We start from the raw sequence: 21,673 nt of genomic DNA on the forward strand, positions 1-21,673 counted from the left end.
AATCAAAACACATTATCAATCTAATTGTAAAATCATGTTAGATGGCTATGGGTATTGCCTATGGGTGCACGGTTTCACTTCAGTTTTGTTTTAGCAGGTATTTTATAGCATCCATCGCTCTGAAAATTTTTAACACATTGCCTATAAATTATACCTGATATTGTAGGTTTTGAAGCATATTTTTTCTATAAGTAGAGCAATTTACCATGGGTGCACGGATTCACCGCTATTCATCCAAAATCAATTTTTTTACATGCTTAAGGTAAAGAATAAAGACTTTTATAGATTCAAATAAAAATTTGTGTTATATACATGGTTTTTCACTATGAGTGTACGGATTCACCGCGATTTAATCAAATATTGGAAAAATATTGGAAAAAGCTATTTTACAAATCTTAACCAAACCAAAGTCGAAACCATGTCTTTCATGTTCAGACATAATGATTTAAATAACGATTTTTATTTAAAGTTCCGTTTTTTCAATCCTGGAAAATAAATATTTCAATTTCATCCTGAAATAATAAATTTATTTATTTATTATTACAAAACAGGTTTTTGCAATCGTACATTTATCTGATAAGATCTGATCAACATCCAAGAAATTGGAAAACGGTTACCATGGACCGAGTGAGTTTTAGGGATTATATGCATCAAGTTATGTCGCGCGACGGAAAACAATGAAAATAAAAATAAAGAATCAACATTGTCAAATGTACACGTTGATTTGTTTTTCCTTAAACGTTTTTTGATTGACAAATATTGCATTTCAAATACCAATCATATCAAACTCAAAAATATGTTGTGTTCTGAAGCAAGTTGAAAACTATTTCACTCTATATAATATACAACGGCGAATTTGCAGCCATTCCGTGCACCCATGTTGGAATATCCGCATACGATGTGGTCTATCAGATAGGCTGGCGCGAGTCTGGTCTAGGTATGCCAGGCGTACTGGGATCGATTCCTTGTATCGGCAAGAAAATTCTTGGGTTCAAACCCCATAAGTTGCCGACAGGTAAAATGTGTTTCCTCTTAAAATAAGAATGTTCAATCAGTTGCCAGCTGGCCAGGTATATACACGGGTGCCGGAATACCTGTAAGTACGTCTCGGTGGTCGAGTGGTTAGCGTGGTAAGACGGTAATCGCTAGGTCCACTGATGGCATGGGTTCGATTCCCATCTCGGTACTGGATGTTAAATGTTAATCTTAAGTTGTCCACGTCATTTATTCAGTCTGTAAAGCCTAAATCGGCTAAGACGGTGTATGTCTTTTTAAAGTGAACTTCCATTGGAAATTTGTCGAGCCTAATAATCTAAGAATGCATGTGAATACATACTTGGGCATAAACTGCGGTGAATCCGTGCACCCATGGTGGATAACCAACATATAAGAATATATCGTGCACCCATGTTGAAATATCATTTAAATTATTCAGTTTCATAGCTGATGTCTTCAAATTTGAATAAATAAGCACTCAATTCATAATAATTTTACTCATTCTAGTTTAGTATAAAACATATTTATCACCTAAAACTACTCGATTACTCGAATGGACATGTGCTAAATCTAACATAACTTTTACAAATCTTAATGAAATTCCGCCAAATTTTGACAGAAAGTTCGATTATAGTTGAGCACCAAAACAGACCAAAAACATTGGGAGTCAAGTGCTTGGAGCGCCACACAGTGGCCAATCCAAGAACTATTTCTTCAAATCTTCACGACTTCGCATCGGAAATCAATAATTTCATAACGAATGACACACTTCTGCCCACCATAAATCAACTAGGACTCATTGTCTTGAATGTAGCTTGCAAATGAAACCAAAAGCAAGCGAAAAAAATTTATCTTGTTTGAGTTTTAGGGTTGTGAATTTTACCAGTCATTTTGACTGATCACGGTCCGAGTGTCCATGGCGAAATTTTTCTCGCTTACTAAAAGAGCTAGTGAAATAAAAAATACACAGTTTTGTAGAGATTCAAAATTCATGAAAAGTCGTATTTTTTGCGAATTTTTAAAGCGAAGTATGCAAAAGATATTCAACAAACAAAGTGTCCAACCAGTCATTTTGACTGGTGCGGTCTTTCTAGTGTTTAAAAAGGATCAGGTTAATAATTTGAAAATTTTGGAAAAGGCTCGTCTTATGTTTCATTGTCGAGTAAAATTTGAACCTTTTCGTAAATCCCATACCAATTTTTTACAAAATATTACGCAATGTCGTCGTTGTCAAGCTTTTTGTCATGGCACTAAAAATTGTAGAATGAATGCCAGATGCATGTTTTGCGGCCCATTCGATCATGAAAAATCTAAATGCCTTTTTGGTGGTGATAAGCCAAAAACAGATTTTTTTAAGTGTGCGAATTGCGCAGGTAATCATTCCTCGAATTCTCTAGATTGTCCCGTTAGGGCAAAAATTGTTGCTTTTAGGAAAAACCCCAAAGTTTCCAGAAAAGTTTCTTCTCCTCCTTCCTCTTTTTCGTCTACACACGTCAGACCGGCAAACAACCTGCCTGTTCGCAGTCAGCCTCGGCCTACATTGGAATCACGGCTGGGTAATACCCGAAGTGATTTTAATGTTACCTGGGCTGATTCTGCGCCACAGACTCGTTGTTTATCGTTCTCAGAGGTGGTTGAAAATGGGTTGCCCTCTTCAGGTTTAACTAATAAAAATGGGAAAAAACCAAGTCTCAATGTTCATGGGAAGGCTTGGGAAAATCCCCGAAATTCAAATACTTTTTCTTCTCCTTCCTCTTCTGATTCTAACAATTTTGTTGATTTGGGTGAGATTACTGAGGAAAAATTAAAATTTTGGCATCAAAATTTAATGGAAATGATGCAACTTATGTTGAAAGCAAATTCAATGTTTGAAGCTTTCCAAACTTCTTTTAATTATGCTAACAAAATTATTATGACTTTACGATTCCCTCATGGATCCAAATAGATGTTTAAATATTATGAATTGGAACGCTAGATCTTTGCTGGCTAACCAAGGCGAGTTCTTTTTATTTTTGAAAACTCAAAACATACATATTGCTGCCATCACTGAAACTTTTTTAAAGCCAGACAATAACTTGAAAAGCAATGCTTTCTTTAAAATTTTACGAAATGATCGACTTGATCGACAAGGTGGGGGTGTAGCTATTGTCATCAATAGTCGTCTCAAATTTAGACTTCTTCCTTCTTTCAATACAAAAGTCTTAGAAACAATTGGAATTGAATTAGAAACTTCTATGGGGAAAATTATAATTGTTGCCGCATATTTGCCTTTTCAATGTAGTGGTGAACAGAAAAATTTTTTGAAGGGAGATTTACAAAAACTCACCAGAAATAAATCTAAATATTTTATTAATGCAAAACAGCGATCTTGGAATAATATTTCATCAAATTCAAATGGGAATATTTTGTTTAATGACTGCTCTGCAGGTTATTATACTGTTGAATATCCTAATGGGCATACTTGTTTTTCTTCAATTAGAAATCCCTCCACAATTGATTTGGTTCTAACGGATTTAGGCGAGCATTGTAGTCAATTAGTTACTCATGCGGACCTCGATTCAGACCACCTTCCAGTAACATTTTCTTTATCCCAAAGTCCCATTGAAAACCCTTTAAAATCAACTTTTAATTTTCAAAAGGCTAACTGGGAGTGATATATGAATTTTATTGAACGTAATTTAGATGTAAACGTTCCATTGAATTCAATAGAAGATATTGATTTGGCTGTAGAAAATTTGACAACTTCAATAGTCAATGCTAGAGCCGCTTCAATACCTAAAGTTAAACATAAATTTAATCAACCTTTAATTGATGATGATCTTCAGTTTTTGATACGACTGAAAAACATTCGTCGACGCCAATTTCAACGAACTAGGGATCCTTATTTGAAATTCATTTATTGCGACCTTCAAAAAGAGATCAAACGTCGTTTAAATTTCATTCGTAATGAAAATTTTGCTAAAGCAGTAGAGGACATAAAACCCTACTCAAAGCCATTTTGAAAATTAACTAAAATTCTAAAAAAGCCCCAGAAACCAATTCCTACTTTGAAAGATGGGGATAAACTTCTTTTAACTAATTCAGAAAAAGCTCAAAAATTAGCCCAACAATTTGAGTCTGCTCATGATTTTAATTTAAACGTTGTAAGTCCAATTGATGCTCAAATTTCCCTAGAATTTGATGATATTCTTTCTAAGCAAATTGTGTTTGAAAGTTCTTGTGAGACAAATATTGATGAACTTAAATTGATTTTCAAAAAATTTAAAAATATGAAAGCCCCGGGGGAAGATGGGATTTTCTATATTCTTATTAAAAAGTTGCCTGAAAGCACTTTGAATTTTTTAGTTAAAATCTTCAATAAATGTTTTCACTTGGCTTATTTTCCCAATAAATGGAAAAATGCCAAAGTAACTCCAATTTTGAAACCTGGAAAAAGTGCTTCAGAGCCTTCAAGTTATCGACCAATTAGTTTGCTCCCTTCTTTAAGTAAACTATTTGAGAGAGTTATTTTGAATAGAATGATGATTCACATTAATCAGAATTCTATTTTCCCTGATGAACAATTTGGTTTTCGTCATGGACATTCTACTACACATCAACTTTTGAGTGTAACTAATATGATTAACGCTAGCAAATCTGAGGGTTATTCAACTGGTGTTGCTCTTCTTGATATTGAAAAGGCATTTGACAGTGTTTGGCACATAACTTTAGTAGCTAAATTAGCTCGATTTGATTTTCCTGTATATCTCACCAAAATTATTCAAAATTATTTGACTAGCCGAACTTTGCAAGTAAGCTATCAAAATTCATGCTCTGAAAGGATACCCATTAGAGCTGGTGTCCCTCAGGGTAGTATACTTTGGCCTATTTTATACAATATTTTTACTTCTGATCTTCCTGATGTCCCAGAAGGAAAAGGTAGAAGATTATTTGCTGACGATACTTTGCTTTCAGCCAAAGGTCGAAATTTACGGGTGGTACGCAGTAGATTGCAACAAAATTTAAATTCCTTTTTGAATTACTTGAAAATGTGGAAAATTTCTCCTAACGCTTCCAAAACTCAACTTATTTTATTTCCCCATAAGCCAAGAGCAAATTTTTTAAAACCTAATGAAAATCATTCCATAACTTTTAATGGGGTTTCTTTAGAATGGTCTGATCACGTGAAGTACTTGGGACTCACACTTGATCGGAATCTTTCTTTTAAGAATCACATTGAAGAAATTCAATCTAAATGTAATAAATACACTAAATCTCTTTATTCTCTCATCAACAGGAAATCCCGACTTTGCCTGAAGAATAAGATGCTTATTTATAAGCAAGTCTTCCGACCAGCGATAATGTATGCAGTAGACTGGCCCAAATTTGTATGGGATGATTTTTACAACATTTTTTTCAACGCGGCACCCCCTAGATTGGTGCTTTTAGGTGAAAAAATGACTTTCTGAAAGTTTCAGGTCATTTGGCCGAAGCACGAACTGGCGCAAAGGACTTGAAATTTGTATGAAGATTTTCAGCAAAATGTATGGAAAATCAACATACCTTCACTCTTTGTATTCTAAAACATGTTTCCAGTATGCTAGAAAGCTCAGAATTTCAGGAATTGTAATTCAAATAATGACAAACAAGTTTGTAGAAGATTGTGACGCGATACGAGTTGATTGTGATGAGTTATTTGCAATTGAATGTGTGATTTTTCTCGCATTCCATCGATATATCGTGAACGGCATATAGGTGGATTACTAGTACTCACTTGATCGCATTGTCACACAATGAGATAAAAGATAGAAAATTTGTGTCCTCGGCATAGTTGCAACTTTTTGTTATAAAATAAGCTAGAACTTTGCCGGGGACGCAAATTTTATATATTTTATTCTCATTGTGTGACGATGCTATCAAATAAGTGAGATTATTAGCCCATACAGCCCATTTCATATCAAAGAAATGAGACAATCACACATTCAATTGCAAATAACTCATCACAATCAACTCGTATCGCGTCACAATCTTCTACAAACTTGTTTGTCATTATTTGAATTACAATTCCTGAAATTCTGAGCTTTCTAGCATACTGGAAACATGTTTTAGAATACAAAGAGTGAAGGTATGTCGATTTTCCATACATTTTGCTGAAAATCTTCATACAAATTTCAAGTCCTTTGCGCCAGCTCGTGCTTCGGCCAAATGACCTGAAACTTTCAGAAAGTCATTTTTTCACCTAAAAGCACCAACCTAGGGGGTGCCGCGTGGAATACAAGGATTTTTTTTGTTATGGGCCAGTCTAGTATGCAGTTCCGATTTGGTCTAGCTGCTGCGCGACGAGGAAGAAAGCCATCCAGAGGATTCAGAACAAGGTTCTGAAAATGATTTTGCGGCTTCCACCTTGGCACAGCACCGAAGATCTTCATCGGATTGCAGGCATTGAATCTATCGAAGAGATGGCCAACAAAATCATCTCCAACTTCAGAGGCAAATCGATGCAGTCTTCCATCGCAGAGATTCGCTCTCTCTACAATTAGTTTAATTTTAGGATAGCTTTAGTTTTTAGTTTAAAATATTTTTTTTTCACTACAGGATGTTCTCCTTTATAAAAATGCTTGATTGTGCTCAGCAAATTTAAGTCGAATAAATAAATTTTAGTGATTATTAAATTATAGGGCTCTGAAAGTTCATTATTGAACTGAACACCTAATTTAATGTATTAATGTAATATAAATGTAATGATGAATTGGTACTAATAAAGATATATTTAAAAAAAAATCCCTTGAACAGTTTGAGTTAAACAAGTTTCAAATAACCTGACAAATCCCTGTTTCTGCAATATCATTTGAAATTTCTCTCTGAAAATGTTTGCTTACGCTTTCCAATAACTAGGAATCAATTTCTAAATAATCAATTTGTAATTAATTTTTGAGCTCAGTCACAGATATGTCTAACCAATTTAAAGCGTATTGCTTTTATCTCGTTCTAGAATCTGCATCGAGGCAATTTGAAGGCCCATTTAGTAAAGGGTTCGAATCACCATTCACAAACGTCACGCCATGCCCCCAGTCGGTTGGATGAGTGGCCATCGAAATTCTCTAATCATACTTGAACGATCGACCACGACGGTGCGGTTTCCGGGGGACACCAAACCCGCGGTAAGCCCTTAGCGCCATGTCATCATGGGCCGAGAAGCGAACCACAGCGCTGAACGCGGAAATCGTCCCCGATCCCGGAGAACCGGCGGACAATGCATCATCATCATCGACAGCGGCCACCAGCAGCGGGGGCAGTAAATTCCCGTTGCGCAAAATCGGTGACCTGTTGCGAAACAAGCTGCGAAGTTCCGGTAGCTATTCGGTTAAAAGTCTCAACGAGAGTATCGTTCAGGAGTGCAAGATAGTGGAAAAACCGGCGCTGCCGAATGATGTGGAAAATGTACCGCCCACACCGACGGCCTCAGCCCCAGTTCCAACCACCCACACTCACACCCACTCCCACTCCCACTCCCAAACCAAGACCCAGACGAAGGCCAACCACCCGACGACCCATTCGGCGGCAGTGGGCCAAACGGCGGAAGTGACCAATCCAATTGCCGTTGTTGTGGCCGTTAATGAAAAACCGTTTCGGGCGCCGCCATCGACGGCTACCGGTGATGATGGATCTGGCATTGTTATTGCCGGCACCGGGTCAACCGCTAGCGGCAGCGGAATTCGATCGAGAAAAATGGGAACATTCAACAGAACGATGCAGCGACCGAAAAGGTAAGTGAGAAAGAATAGATGGAGGAGATATATGTATAGTGTTCGTTATGCAATTTGCTTGAACGCCGATACTGACAGCATCTTTCCATGAATGAAGCACAATTAAGAAACACGTGAAATCTCAAAAAATGATTATAAAGGAAATGTAAACGTAAAAAACTTTTTTTGAAATGGATTGTTTTTTTTTTGTGGTTTGTCAGCATAGCACTTCTATCTCTTCAAATTATCCAACTTTTAGAAAAAAAACTAACACTAGAAAATATTTATTCGTAAAAGCGTTGAAATGTGTTTCTGAATCTTTTTAATCTTTAATTGCAAAGGAAAGCAAAAATAAATGATAATTTCAAAAGCTTTCGATCTTTTGAAAGTTAGTAATTGGACACTAGAGTGCCTAAATCAGCCGACTTATGAAAATCTTATAAGTTGCAAGCTAAAATAGGTCCTAGGCCTAACACAAAGTCCAGTGCCAAATTTGGGGATTGGACCACGGAAATAGATGGTACAATGAGAAATTGGGTTTGAAAGGAACATGAAAAACAAGTTTTGCACCAATTTCTGAAGTCCTTATCGGCTGATTTGTTTTAATTATAGTCATTTGCAAAACTTTCGTTATGACAAATAGTTTATCTCAAGGTCCCATTTCGACAATGGTTTAGTTAAAAAAGTTTTAGTTTCAAAAATTAGCTTTTGATGGGTCAATTACAAAAAAATGAATGATCGTAAATCGACGGTTATATACCCGTTTTGAACGTTATAGCTGTTTTATGGTAACTCTAATCGAAATGCGTTCTTCAGATGAAATATTGTCATAATGAAAGCTTTAAAATACTCAAATTAAAAGAAAAATTGATTGATAGAGACATAAATTATTGACTGTTTTGAAAAACTATTTTTTTGTTCATGCCGAACCAAATTCACATAATTCCATACACACTTTAGGTGCGTTGCGCAATCCCCTAGAATTCCTTAGAATAATCTGGCCCAAATTTTGCATGAGACCTTGTGCTAGTTTATATTTTAATACATTTAATTTTTAAATTCAGTTCGAAAGTTTTTTTTTTTAATTTTAGGTGAACACGGGGTTCGATTTGGATTTTCTAGTGACATTCTTTGAGGTGGAAATTTCAATAAAGAACAGTTTTTTATTAAAATAATTGATTATATTTTTATTAATTAATTTTCAATATCTTATGAATTTTTTCAATATTAAAAGATAATTTATTATGTTTACCATGTTCAAAGATTTCTTGAATCTCATTACATTTATTTCATGGAACTTATTTTGTTTGAACATTATGCCAGAAATAAAAATAACTACTAGCGGTGTTTTTCATTCTAACATAGATATATGAATGAATTGATCTTTTGCAAGATTTTTATTGCTGCTTTATGATTCACAAATATTCTTTTACAAAATCGATGAATATTTCATTTGTTTGATAGTTTGTTTATTCTCGAATCAAGTGTTTTTAAGTGCGATTTTATATGTTTTATTAGAAATGATTAAAAACAAGCGAGTTGAAGAAATTTTTTTTAAGATTCTTCAAAAACTTGATAATAGAAATCGTTCATTGAAGCGCATTGTTAGCGTGTATTGAAGAAATACATACTATAAAAGTGTTGAAGTAAAAAGGCTTAAACGTTTTCGAAAAAAATAAATAAATTTTCGTGACGTCACAACGCATTCTTAACCGATTTTCAATCTAAAAATTGCATTAAATTCCACTAAAAAAGTTTGAACAGACTTCCAATTTTCGACAATATGTCAAATGTCAGTAAATCATAAATTGAAAAATGAATTGTCGTGACGTCACAACGCTTGAAAATAAATAGATACCTTTATACAAAATTCTAGAGCGTAAACTTGCAGTGACTGTTATTTATCTTATATCATGCTTAAAAGATGGCTTTTGCAATAATTTTTTTTGACATAGCTAGATTTTTGACAAAGTTATTGTACGGACGCAGAATTCCGTTATTGTTGTCCCAGGAATTGGGTCCCAAACGGCGTCGAAGGATTCGAAACAGCAGGAACAACTTTGGTCATCAACTTGACCAGCGATGGCGGAGCAGAACAAAGGCCGAGAAGCGAAGCGAAATTTTCGGTTGGAGACACGTCCGTTCGCGCGAATAGGTTTTGAAAAGTGATTTTATTGAAGCATAAATAAATATACATGTCACTTATACAACTAAACTTTCAGTTCACTTATCACTTTCATGTCATGTTTGTCTCACTCTTAGTTCTATGTTGTGAGTGTACAGTGTTGGTAGTTAATTTTATGTGTTGTGTGTTGTGTGAAATTGTGTTCGGTGAAATTCATGTTTTATGTGTACTATTTACAAGATATTTCTTCCCTTATAACTATTTCACTTAACATTCGTATTTTATAGCATTTTTTCGTATTTTGTTTGTAATTCATTGATGTCTTCGTATTTTATTGTAATTAATTGTTGTGGACCGCTGTTCGTTGTGACTGCGCCGGAACAGTTATGTTATAAATAAAGAAAAATTGCGAAAATCAAGTTAATTTCTTACTAAAATTTTAAATTCGGTCGGTTCGAATTTCAAATGCGGCCAAAAATAATAACAATACCGAAAATGCACAATAAATAAAGAAATTGATTTCTAAACCATATTCGTACTTATGGTTATCACACAAACTCAAAAAATAATAATCTAATACTGATAAAATAGATCGAAGTTTTCAAAACAACTCAGAATGAATGTTTCAAATCAATGCTATTTCCGGTAAGTCATTGATAATTTTTTTAAAATAATGTTCCTTATTGTAGACTAGAAATTTGCTTGAAGATAAATTCTAAGCAGTCTAGTTTTTAAATTTGAAATCAAAGCTTCGGCCATAAATTAATTATAATGGATAAATATGAAATTGAATATATAAAATATAACATCATATTAAAAAAAATCTGAATTCTCTAATAAATATCAGATCAGGTTAAGAATTCATCATGATTAAAAATAACTAGAAAAATAATGATGGTTGTTATTATTAAAATTTTTTTTAATATTTCTTCATTTTCAATTGAAGGATTGATTAAAAAATGTGATACATTAAATTAAAATAAAACTCGATTTGAATGTGAATTCTCTATTATGAAGAAAATCCGTTTCGGACTTTGAAGAATTTATTGATAGTTGACTATTGAATTTTACTTGATAATAAGAAGAAAATATTTAATTATATATCAAGAGTGTCAGTGATCAAAGTCACAGATAAAACCTTTTTCTATACTAAAATTCAAGAAGTTATTAAAATAAAAGGCTTAAAAAAGTTTGAAAGTTTAAAATAATAACTTTACATATTAATAACACATCATGTTCAATTACACTTGCAAATTACAGATTGGGAAGTGATCAATAAGAAACTTATAAAATCAAAATAAAAAATCAAAAAAATTCAAGTTTTGTTATCAAAAATAAAAGCACAAAGATTATTGTTAATATTTGGCAATAAAATTTAGCTTTAAAGTTGTTGCTTCCAATCATTTTTTCAAATTTTTGATTAAAAACCATGATCGATCAAAATACATGAATTTATAATGAAAATTGATAAAACATTCATGAATTTTAAATCTAAAGTTTAAATGTTTAAAAATTTAAATCTCTGAATATTTGGCGCTTTCAATTGAAACATTATGTAATGGAAAGGACAGAAGGTGGAAACTATGTTTTTCCAATAAAAACCTCGTTAATTCGAAATCCGGGTAAAAAACTCCGAAATTCGAAAATCCAAGTAAAAAATCCATTTTATTTAAAAAATTCGCGCAAAAAAGCACGTTACTAAAAAAATGCGTAAGAACCATGATTATTTAAAAATTTGCGTACAATGATAGTTTATTTTTCAGATAAAAAACAAAATCAATTAGATTAATAAAATAGTAAAATATAGTGAGGCTTATTTGACAGTGTGGAATTCAGATCGTCTCATGTCTCAGGTCTCATGTTCCATGTTTCAGGTCTCATGTCTCATGTTTCAGGTCTCATGTCTCATGTCTCATGTCTCATGTCTCATGTCTCATGTCTCATGTCTCAGGTCTCATGTCTTAGGTCTCATGTCTCATGTCTCAGGTCTCATATCTCAGGTCAGATGTCTCAGGTCTCATATCTCATGTCTCAGGTCTCATGTCTTAGGTCTCATGTTTCATGTCTCATGTCTCATGTCTTATGTCTCAGGTCTCATGTCTCATGTCGTAGATCTCATGTCTCAGGTCTCATGTCTTAGGTCTCATGTCTCATGTCTCATGTCTCAGATCTCATGTCTCAGGTCTCATGTCTCATGTCTCATGTTTCAGGTCTCATGTTTCAGGTCTCAGGTCTCAGGTCTCATGTCTTAGGTCTCATGTCTCATGTCTCAGGTCTCATGTCTCAGGTCTCATGTCTCAGGTCTCATGTCTCCGGTCTCATGTCTCATGTCTCATGTCTCAGGTCTCATGTCTCATATCTTATGCCTCAGGTCTTAAGTCTCAGGTCTCAAGTCTCAGGTCTCATGTCTCATGTCTCGTGTCTCAGATCTCGAGTCTCATATTTCAGGTCTCAAATCTCAGGTCTCAGGTCTCATGTCTCAGGTCTCAGGTCTCAGGTCTCAGGTCTCAGGTCTCAGGTCTCAGGTCTCAGGTCTCAGGTCTCAGGTCTCAGGTCTCAGGTCTCAGGTCTCAGGTCTCAGGTCTCAGGCAGTGATGGTTTGAATCATTTGACTTATTTTTGAATCATTTGGTTATAACTTCTTTTGAAAACATTTTTCCATGAAATGATGTTCTAAACTTTAGTAGATGCAGATCTAAGCTACAACTTTCTTGTATGTCATAAATATGTATCTTCAATGTGGTATGAATTGTAGGATTTAATCCAACCCGCTAATCCAAATGATTGTGATTACGATCATTGCTCAAAAATTTAAACTTTTCGATTTCTCATTCATAAGGCATAAGAGATACAGGTTTGTGTTGGTCACAAAAGTTGCAGCTAAGATCTAGTTCTACTAAAGTTTAGAACATCATTTCTGGGAAAAATGTTTTCAAAAGAAGTTATAAGCTAATGATTCAAAATTAAGTCAAATGATTCAAACCATCACTGGTCTCAGGTCTCAGGTCTCAAGTCTCAGGTCTCATGTATCACGTTCTTAGTCTCAGAGCTAAGATTTTCCCAATTACAAAAAGATTCTAAGTGTTTTCCTTTGAAAAAGGCTTAGAATGTTTTCTCTCAAAAACCGCATTAATTCGAAAATCCGCGTAAAAAAGGCCGCGTAAAAAATACCGTGTAAAAAAACCGCGTAAAAAAAACCTCAGTGTATTTCAAAATTAAAATAAAACATGTAGATGAAAAACTCAAGGGAACTGCATTTTGGTGCCTAAGATTGAATGATTGATTTGGTATATTTAAGCGTCCTGAACTCGATTTTTTGTCAAATTTTGTCTATCATCTTGCGTTTTGAGTTTATAAGCTTTAAAGTGTATCAATTTTAAGTGACATCAATCATTGGTTACTGATGAAATAACAAATCTACGTCGAAGAAAAAAATCTGATTCCAAATTCGTTTGTTATACCTATTTAGTTCAACTAAGGAATTATATTTTAAAGAAGATGCATGATCTAATAAAGTTAAATTCTACAGTTATTATCCTATTTAAAAAGGATAGCATTACAAATATTAAAAAATAAATTCATTTAATAGTATTTGTTTGAACTTGCAAAACGATTCTATTTTTGCTTTAAAAATATCTAAAATTCAATTTGGTTTAAAATGTAATTAGAAATGGGGAAAAGTTAATGAATAGAAAGCACCTATAACTTTTTTCGCAGAGCTCAAAATTACATGAAGTATTCGAGAAAATTAAATTGATTTAAAATCTTTATAAAAATGTTTTTTTGTTTTAAAGCTTTGGCGAAAAGAATTCAGATATTTCTTAAATGATTTTAAGATATTTTCAAAATTTATTTAAAAAACAAAAGCTGATAGAAAAATTTCATACTTAGATCCAGGGCACAAAATTAGTCAAAATCAGCTTTTAAATTATTTGCACCTTGAAGGATGTACATTTAGTGGCCTTGTGTAATTTATCAAAACGTTTTTGAATGTGATGTTGAGCATTTAGAAGAACAAGAAACCAAAAATAAAAATGAGACTTAAACTGATTTCTTGAAGAATATTTCATATCAGCACGATTTTTTGTAAATTAAAATTTTAAGTAATAAAATAAAGGATACTGGGTTTTAGATTTTTTTTTTGCTAGTTCTGATGACTATCATGAGGCATGATACACCCTCATTTAAACCCCTAAACAAACCCTCCCCCCCCGTTCGCACGGCCTAGCCAACAGATCACAACTTTTTATTGTCGGAAAGTTTTAAAAGAATCGGTCAACTTGGTTATTTTTACAGCGTTCTTTCTGTGATGAAATTTGATGTGGAGCATCATTTTATACCATTTAAATATTTTTTCAATTAATTTTTTTATCGTTTTTTAACTTTTGGTTTGAATTGGTATTTTGATTTTGTGATTTTATTCTGATTCATTTAATTGTTTTGTACTCTACGTCATTTTAATTGTTATTGATATTTTATAACCACAATACGTGAACAACGTGAATGAACATAGACACATATGTACGTATATATGGCGTTATTTCTCTTCTTAATTATAGGTATTGGTCCAGAATATAAGAAATTTATTGTTTGACAAAACCGTTTGGTTTCGGCACATGTGCCAAATCGTGCCTAGCCAAAATTCTATTATTTCAGGTCAGCCAACCTCCCTTTCTTTTTTGGAATTTAAAGCTCAAAATTTTACTATTGTACACTGTATGGTTATTTATTATTATAATTTATTTGAGACCTTTTAACCACCCGGGTCATTCGGGTTTAGTGTTTTTTGAAAAAAAAAAAAAAAAAATGTTTATAGAAGAGATCTATAGTAGAGTTATTTTCGATTCATTACAAATCAATGCAATGCAATCGATTTTATTCAGTTCTTTTGAAATTGAAATTTTAGTAGAAAGCAGTCGGATTTTTTAGAGAAAAAAGCTTACCTTTCATACTTAGTACCATGGCCGTAGGAACGGGAGGTTAAACCCTCTCATGAGAGTCCAAAAAATGTCAAGCAAAATTAGAATTTTTCGTAGCATTATTTAACCCCTAGATGTATTCAGCAATCTTGAAATGTGTAAATAAGTTTTTATAGACCAAAAAATTACTGCAATTGGTGTTTTTATGCGTAATGGTCTTTAAGGCATCGCAAATATTTTAAAAACTATAAATTTTCATACGTGTTCATAAATGTTTTTATTAGAAACTAAGTTTATTGCAAGTTACCCTATTTTCTAAGGAGGGTGAAAATCGCATGTTTTTAGCAAACTAAAAATAACTAAAGAAACCAATTATTTATTCTACCTACGCCAATTTGATGTCCCATCATCTTTAAAACTTTTGATGCATAAGAGGTAGGATTGACTGTGAACATAAGTTTTTTAGAAGCTATTGAAGTTGAAAATTGTTGCATGTTGCCCCAGTTGACGGTAACTGCAAATCAGTCCAATTTTATTGAATCCAAAAACTTTTTTTTGGTCCTAAGTTTCGGTGTTGGTTAACATCTTTATCTGGGACCAAAATAGTTGATTCTAAATTGGACAATATACGGCGTATTACAGGACACGACACTTGACTTTCTTACTAACATTATCATGTTAGTAAGAACGTCAAGTGTCGTGTTCTGTAATACGCCGTATATTATATGAGAAATCAAGTTGCTGCGTTAAAAAAAATCAGTTCAGCGTCCTTGCATTTAGATGAGATTTTTTGAACTGTGTTAATACATGTCAAACAACAAATTGTATCAAAAAAAAAGGTTGAAAGTTGAATTTAAAATACCCATCTAGATTTGCATCCCCAAGAACTGCAGTATACTTCGCCGTGGCGACTCGCCAAAAAGATCGGCGAACCATACTTAAATCAATTTGAATGCAAGAGGCGTTAGATCACACTAAATTAGCGTATCATCAATGCGTTTAAATTTCGCTACAGACTGGTCTGCTAGTTAAGAGCTTCAGACGTGAGTTTAGCTTTTCCGTTTTGGTCTTTTCATTAAGCATTGCCAGGGTCAGTCGAAGGCGTGTGCCACCAGGCGGCGTCTGCTGCCAGTCAGCAGAAGTTTGACCATGACCATGGCTAATGGCAGCTGAGTGGTGACGATCTTCGAACAAAAAAATCACTTCCAATGAATGTTTCCAAGTGGGAAGTTTTTCCACTAGATAGTTTGGATTTAGTGTGACTACTAACAAGTTTAAGAAATTCGCTCCGCAAAAAATCTGAAGATTTTTTTTGGCAGTCTGAGTCTGATCGCATTTTAAGGCCCCTCACCCATAGCACATTTGAATCAAATTTTCTATCCAAAATCTATAAACCGTAACAAATTGTTCTACTTCTTGTCCCTACACGCGATACGTATTATTTGAATGGTCCCTTATGTAAAATTTAGTTCAAGATATTCGACAGCTTCAAATATCAACTTTAAACACTGGAAACCTTTCGATGACCTCTTCCATCTCCGAGATTCCAAAGGAAGAGGTTAAGTGCAATTTTGCAAAACAAACAACTTGGCAGCTTAACATTTATAAAGTATGGGAAAACGAGCGATCCCTTGGTTACATCCTAAAATGATTGATCTGCCCTTCAGAGCACCTGACGAAAATCGAAAAAATTCTCAGATTTCCATTAATCGTCAGATCGCAGCAAGAATCCGAGAGCAATTTCGCATAGACGAACCTTGTAATTACGTGACTAAGCTGCTAAATCTCGGTTCTAAAATCTCCAAGAATTCTGACAATGTTGAGTAGCGTTGAGGTAAGAGGAGACTCGAAAAAAAAACAGTCAACGAAACCGAGAACGATCGCGCACACCAATCTTAAAATAAAAAAAAAATAGCTTCAACACGTATACCTAAACTGTGAGTACTTACTGGTACGGACAATTTATGTGCCAATATCAATTCCCCAGTTCCGACTATCGAAACAGTACTTTCTGACTTTGAAGCTAAGCTGTAAAAAGATAGGTATAGGTGTTTGAAAAGCTGTAAGCAAAGTCGTGATGAGTGTTTGGTTTCGAAATCGAGGGAGATTCACTGGTCGCGATATGGAAGTTTGGCAAGCGCATCTCCAACACACAATGGTCATTCTTTGGCCAGAGCCCTGAGGCTCAAATAAGAATGTTCTACCTGAGGGGTCGCCTCCGTTTGTAGCTGGAATAGTAAATATACGCGTAAACTGGATAAAGTGCATTTAAAAAGACCTTTTAATTATATTTGAAAGATATCTTGATAGTTATATTATAAAAGAAAAATATTGGAATATTACAGATCCCAGAAAAGACAAATGCAAAAAATAAGAATGCTCTTTAAATAATAAAGTTATTTTTGAGAAAGACAAGCCAACAGCTTTGAAAGGCTTCTTCAACCGTGTTAGTTCCTGCTCCTGCTTTTTATAACAAAAAAAAATTTTTTTTTTGTTCATGTAGTGGCTTTAATCAGTGTGGGAAAAATGATTTTGATTTTAAAAGTGCTTATTTGAGAGGGTAAACATACGTTGCTGGGTTTTCAGAAGCCAGAGTAGAACTTTGAGCAAATCAGGTTTTTTTTAACTTTTCATTATTGCTCTTAGCAGGCACTTGACCGCACTTGCACATTAGACTGAGGCGATTTGAGGTCATTTTTGAATTTTCAATCCCTGGGATCGGGAAAGCTTCGTTTTGGTTCAAAATTCATTCAATAAGGGATTTTTGTAAAATTTTTAAGTATGAGTATGGGTACATGAATAAACTTGCCTACATGGTTGAATGATTCAACTAAATCAAAGGAATCGAAAGATTCCTTTTAATAATTCCTACGGTACCGTGGTTGAATTAAAAGGAATGTTTACAAGGGAAAATAGAATAATTTGTTCAGAAAAATCAACATCATATTTTTTTCTTCTCTGAAACGGAGCCTGCTATTAGGTTTTGTGTCAATTTATAAATTCACTAAAAGAAATTTTCCCCTGAACAAATTTGTTGAAGACTGTACCTTCGAACCTTATTAGGCAAAAATAACTGTTGAATAGGGGGTTGTTTTTTATGAATTGAAAAACAATCAATTGAATTGACATCACTCTATTTAGAGCCTAGCGAGATATTGCATGAATTCATTTAAAGGGTGATACGGTCAAAATTTGGTTAAGGGAAACGCGTGTAAATCGGTTACGTTTATTTAAAAAATCAATTTCTTTTTCAAGTTTAATTTGTATAAAATTCAGGAAAAATATTCAGTTAGGTTTCCGCTTTTCCAAATCCGAATTGCTTTTTACCGTAATGGCAAGATGCCAAATCCGGCCAAAACAGTACGGAACAACCGTGTTTCTTCAGGAAAGGCAGCAGACGTTTATTCAAACACTCTTTCACGCAAATTTCTTGGTTGACAGACCCGGAAGCTATGAAAATGCTGCTTTTCAAGCCATAGGTACAGATGGCTTGCCAAACCAGATATTTCTTCGCGAACTTTGACAGTTTCATTTGCTTGAAAATATCTGCTACCTTTCCCCTTTCTTTTGCCGTATAAAACTCCTGTCCCGGAAGCTGCTTGTAGTCGGCTTTGACGTAGGTTTCGTCGTCCATTACCACGCAGTCAAACTTCGTCAGCATCGTCGTGTACAGCCTCCGGGATCGCGCTTTGGCCGTCGTATTTTGTTTATCATCGCGATTTGGAGTCACTACCTTCTTGTAAGTCGATAGTTCGGCTCGATTTTTGGCTCGATGCACGGTTGTAGACGATACACCCAGCTTATTTGCGGCATCTCGGAGAGAGAGGTTAGGGTTTCGCTTGAAACTACCGGCAACTCTCTTTGTCGTCTCAGCAGGGCTGGTAGCGGTTTGACAATGAAAAAGTAGGGATTTTAGTGACCAAAATTTGAAAAAAAGTGACCAAATAGTGACTTTGAGGACCGAAAAAAGTGACCAAATAGTGACTATGTAGAACGAAAAAAGTAACTTTGAAGTACAAAAAATGTGACCAAAACAGGCCCGTGCGAAGGACCCGTCCAGGGGGGACTGATAAACTAAATTTTGGAAACATATTACAATCAATGTTTCAAATTTTCGATAAGTCAAGAAAGTAAGAAATAAATTAGTTTCAAAAGAATTTCTTAGCAAATTTAAAATTAAAAAAATCTGAATTCTAACATAAATGTCCAACCTTGTACAAAACTCACCATGAATAGATGTTAGGAAAATGACAATAATTGTTAATTTTTATTCATCTAAATTTGGAATTCTTTTCCTCATTTTCAACTGGAAGTTTAGTGAGAAATTCCGCTGTAATTTTTTAATTTGAACAAAAAATATTTAATCACGATTTAAAATGTGAATTACCGATTACTGAATGAGAAATGAATTTTGAACAGAATTTATTCAATGTTCGATGGTTTAATTTAATTTGATAAAAAGAAGAATATATTTATGATTATTTTAAAGTGCCAGTTATATAAGCCAGACATAAAACTTTTAATAAAGTAAAATCGTCCAGTTATAAAAATTTCATTCTTGAAGCATAAATAATAACTTCATGTTCAACTACATTGACAAAGAAATGTTAGAAAATGAGTAATTACGTGAATGATAAAAACTGATTAAAAATTAAAAATAATGAGTTCAAAACTTTTGTTATTAATATTGAAAGCACAAATCAAATACAAAGTTGGTTAACACTGCGTATTAAAATTTATTTTTAAAGTTGCTACTCAGAACAATTTTTCAAACTTTTTAGATTAATTTAAAAATCATGATCGATCCAAAAAACATGACTTCATATAAAAAATATTAATAAAAAGTTTTTAAATTTTCAATCGCAGGTTTTTAAGCTTTAAATTACATGCTCTGAGTATTTTGTCTCTTTTGATTAAAATATTGGGCCCTGAAAGAACAGAAGGTTGAAATTATGTTTTATTATTGAAAATTTGGAGTTAAAGGCTTATGCTTGAAGAACACGAAAATTCAGAATTTAAAAACAAGGAAACTATTGTTAAAAATATGTCTTAAAAATTTAAAAATTTTGATTAAAAAAAATCCGGCAAGTTGATTAGAAAATTGAAAAAAAAACTGTACAATAAAATTCGTAAAATTTATTTGAAAATTGAAAAAACAATATGGAAATAGAAAAGATTGGTTTTTAAAAACATTTCAAGAAGAGTTTTTTCAATAAACATGTTTAACTATAACCATTTTGGTGCTTATTTTATTAAATTATTGATTTGGTAAATAGTGTCCTAACTCCTAAACTAGAAATTTTGTCAAATTCGGCCGAACACATTTAATTTTGGTGATAAAGAATAAATTTCTAGTAAAATCAAACATTGATAGATAACTGATTATGGAAAAATATCATTACAACTGTTTTTGACATCACAGCAGAAAGTGTAAAAAAAAACTTGATTCTATTTAAAGCTCATCAATTCATTTAAAACATTTATTTTTAAGCAATATGTTTTTGATTTGAGTTTTTGTAAAAAAAAAGTGCAGAAACTTCTCAAAAGATTTTTAATCATTTTCAAAAGTCATTTCCATAACAAAAGCTGATAGAAATATTGCATACATATTTAGATTCGGGGAACTCAAATTAGTTGAAATTATCTTTTAAATTCATTGCACCTAAAATAAATGTAAATTTTGTGGCCTTGTGTAAAATTTTAAAAACCCTTTTTTTAAGTATTAAGAAGAACAAAAACACGAAATAAAATTGAGTATGAAATTGTTTTTTTTTTCAGAATATTTCATATCAACATAACATTTGTTATGACATAATTTTTAATAAAATAAAATGGTTCGTTTCAATCTCAATCTTAGTTACACTTCTTAATAAATAAAAACCCATTCTAAAGACGAGATAGGGTTTTTGTATATCAAGTTTTGAGTTCCAATACAAAAAGTTGATTGAACTTGAAATTAAAATCTATAATCAAAGTTAGTTTCAATTCATGAACGCCAAATAATGTCGTAGATCGAAATGTCTCAAGCCAAGGGTTATTTATGCCGAAATTCCGCCGGAGGCGAAAAAAAATTCTGACTGACTGATCAAGTAATTTACCGTTACTACTGTCAATATTAACAAGCAAAATTCAAATTACTCTTTCATTGGTTTATTTTCGGTGAAAAAAGTGACTTTTGGTGATAAAAGTGACCATTTTTCAGAAAATAGTGACTTTAGTGACCAAATGATGATAAAAGTGACTTTTTAGTGACTGACCCAAAAAAAGTGACAAAGTCACTAAAAAGTGACTCGCTACCAGCCCTGTCTCAGCGGCTTCCGGTTTTCGATTTCCCCCTGATCCAGACTGCCTGGCTGTCGACAAACGTTCCCCAAACACTTTAATCATATTTGTAACGGTCAATTTTAGCGATGACAATTTTTTTCCTCAATCATTTTTGCTTGAAAAATGCATGCACAATGTACAAGTGAAAAAAATTTATATTTATGTACTAATTACAAGTAAATAAGGTTAATTATATTGCGCATTAGATGTTATTTATTTTTGAAAATAAGTCCTAGGAGTTACTAATTTTTTTTCATAAAGTTTTCAAAAATAAGAAGACATGTGGTACAGCTCAGTTGGTAAGTCAGTTGCCTCCTGAGCTGATGTCCGTGATTTCGAGCACATGCACACAGTTGTTCTTGTTGTTCCAGACAAGTTTTTTAATGACTGGTGTGCCAACTGCATTGTTGATAAAAGTCGCGAGTGACACAATGATGTAGAAACGATAAATCGATAAATAGGATTTTAAACGCTTCATTTAGAAGATTTTTTTTTTACGTAGGTATTTAAATGAGCAAGCTTATTCTGAACCACAAGCATAACCATTTTAAGCATAGGTAAAATGTATTAAAACTCTGAAATAG

General features: G+C 33.3%; 1 protein-coding gene across 4 annotated transcripts in view; it reads left to right on the forward strand.

Annotated features, from left to right (window-relative positions):
• Positions 1-21,673, forward strand: part of LOC129753982 (uncharacterized) — a 326,624-nt gene that overhangs the window by 53,254 nt on the left and 251,697 nt on the right. For 3 of the 4 annotated variants that reach the window (XR_008738963.1, XM_055749837.1, XM_055749836.1), the window contains one exon: positions 6,968-7,742. Coding sequence is in view for 3 of the 4 variants with exons in the window: in XM_055749837.1 (XP_055605812.1) it covers positions 7,153-7,742 (590 nt within the window). In the remaining variant the exon portion in view is untranslated. Of the gene's footprint in view, positions 1-6,943; positions 7,743-21,673 lie in introns of all 4 variants that reach the window. The other variant, XM_055749838.1, reaches the window with a different exon arrangement.

Source organism: Uranotaenia lowii, chromosome 3 (genome assembly GCF_029784155.1).
Source record: "Uranotaenia lowii strain MFRU-FL chromosome 3, ASM2978415v1, whole genome shotgun sequence".
Classification (NCBI taxonomy): Eukaryota; Metazoa; Arthropoda; class Insecta; order Diptera; family Culicidae; genus Uranotaenia; species Uranotaenia lowii.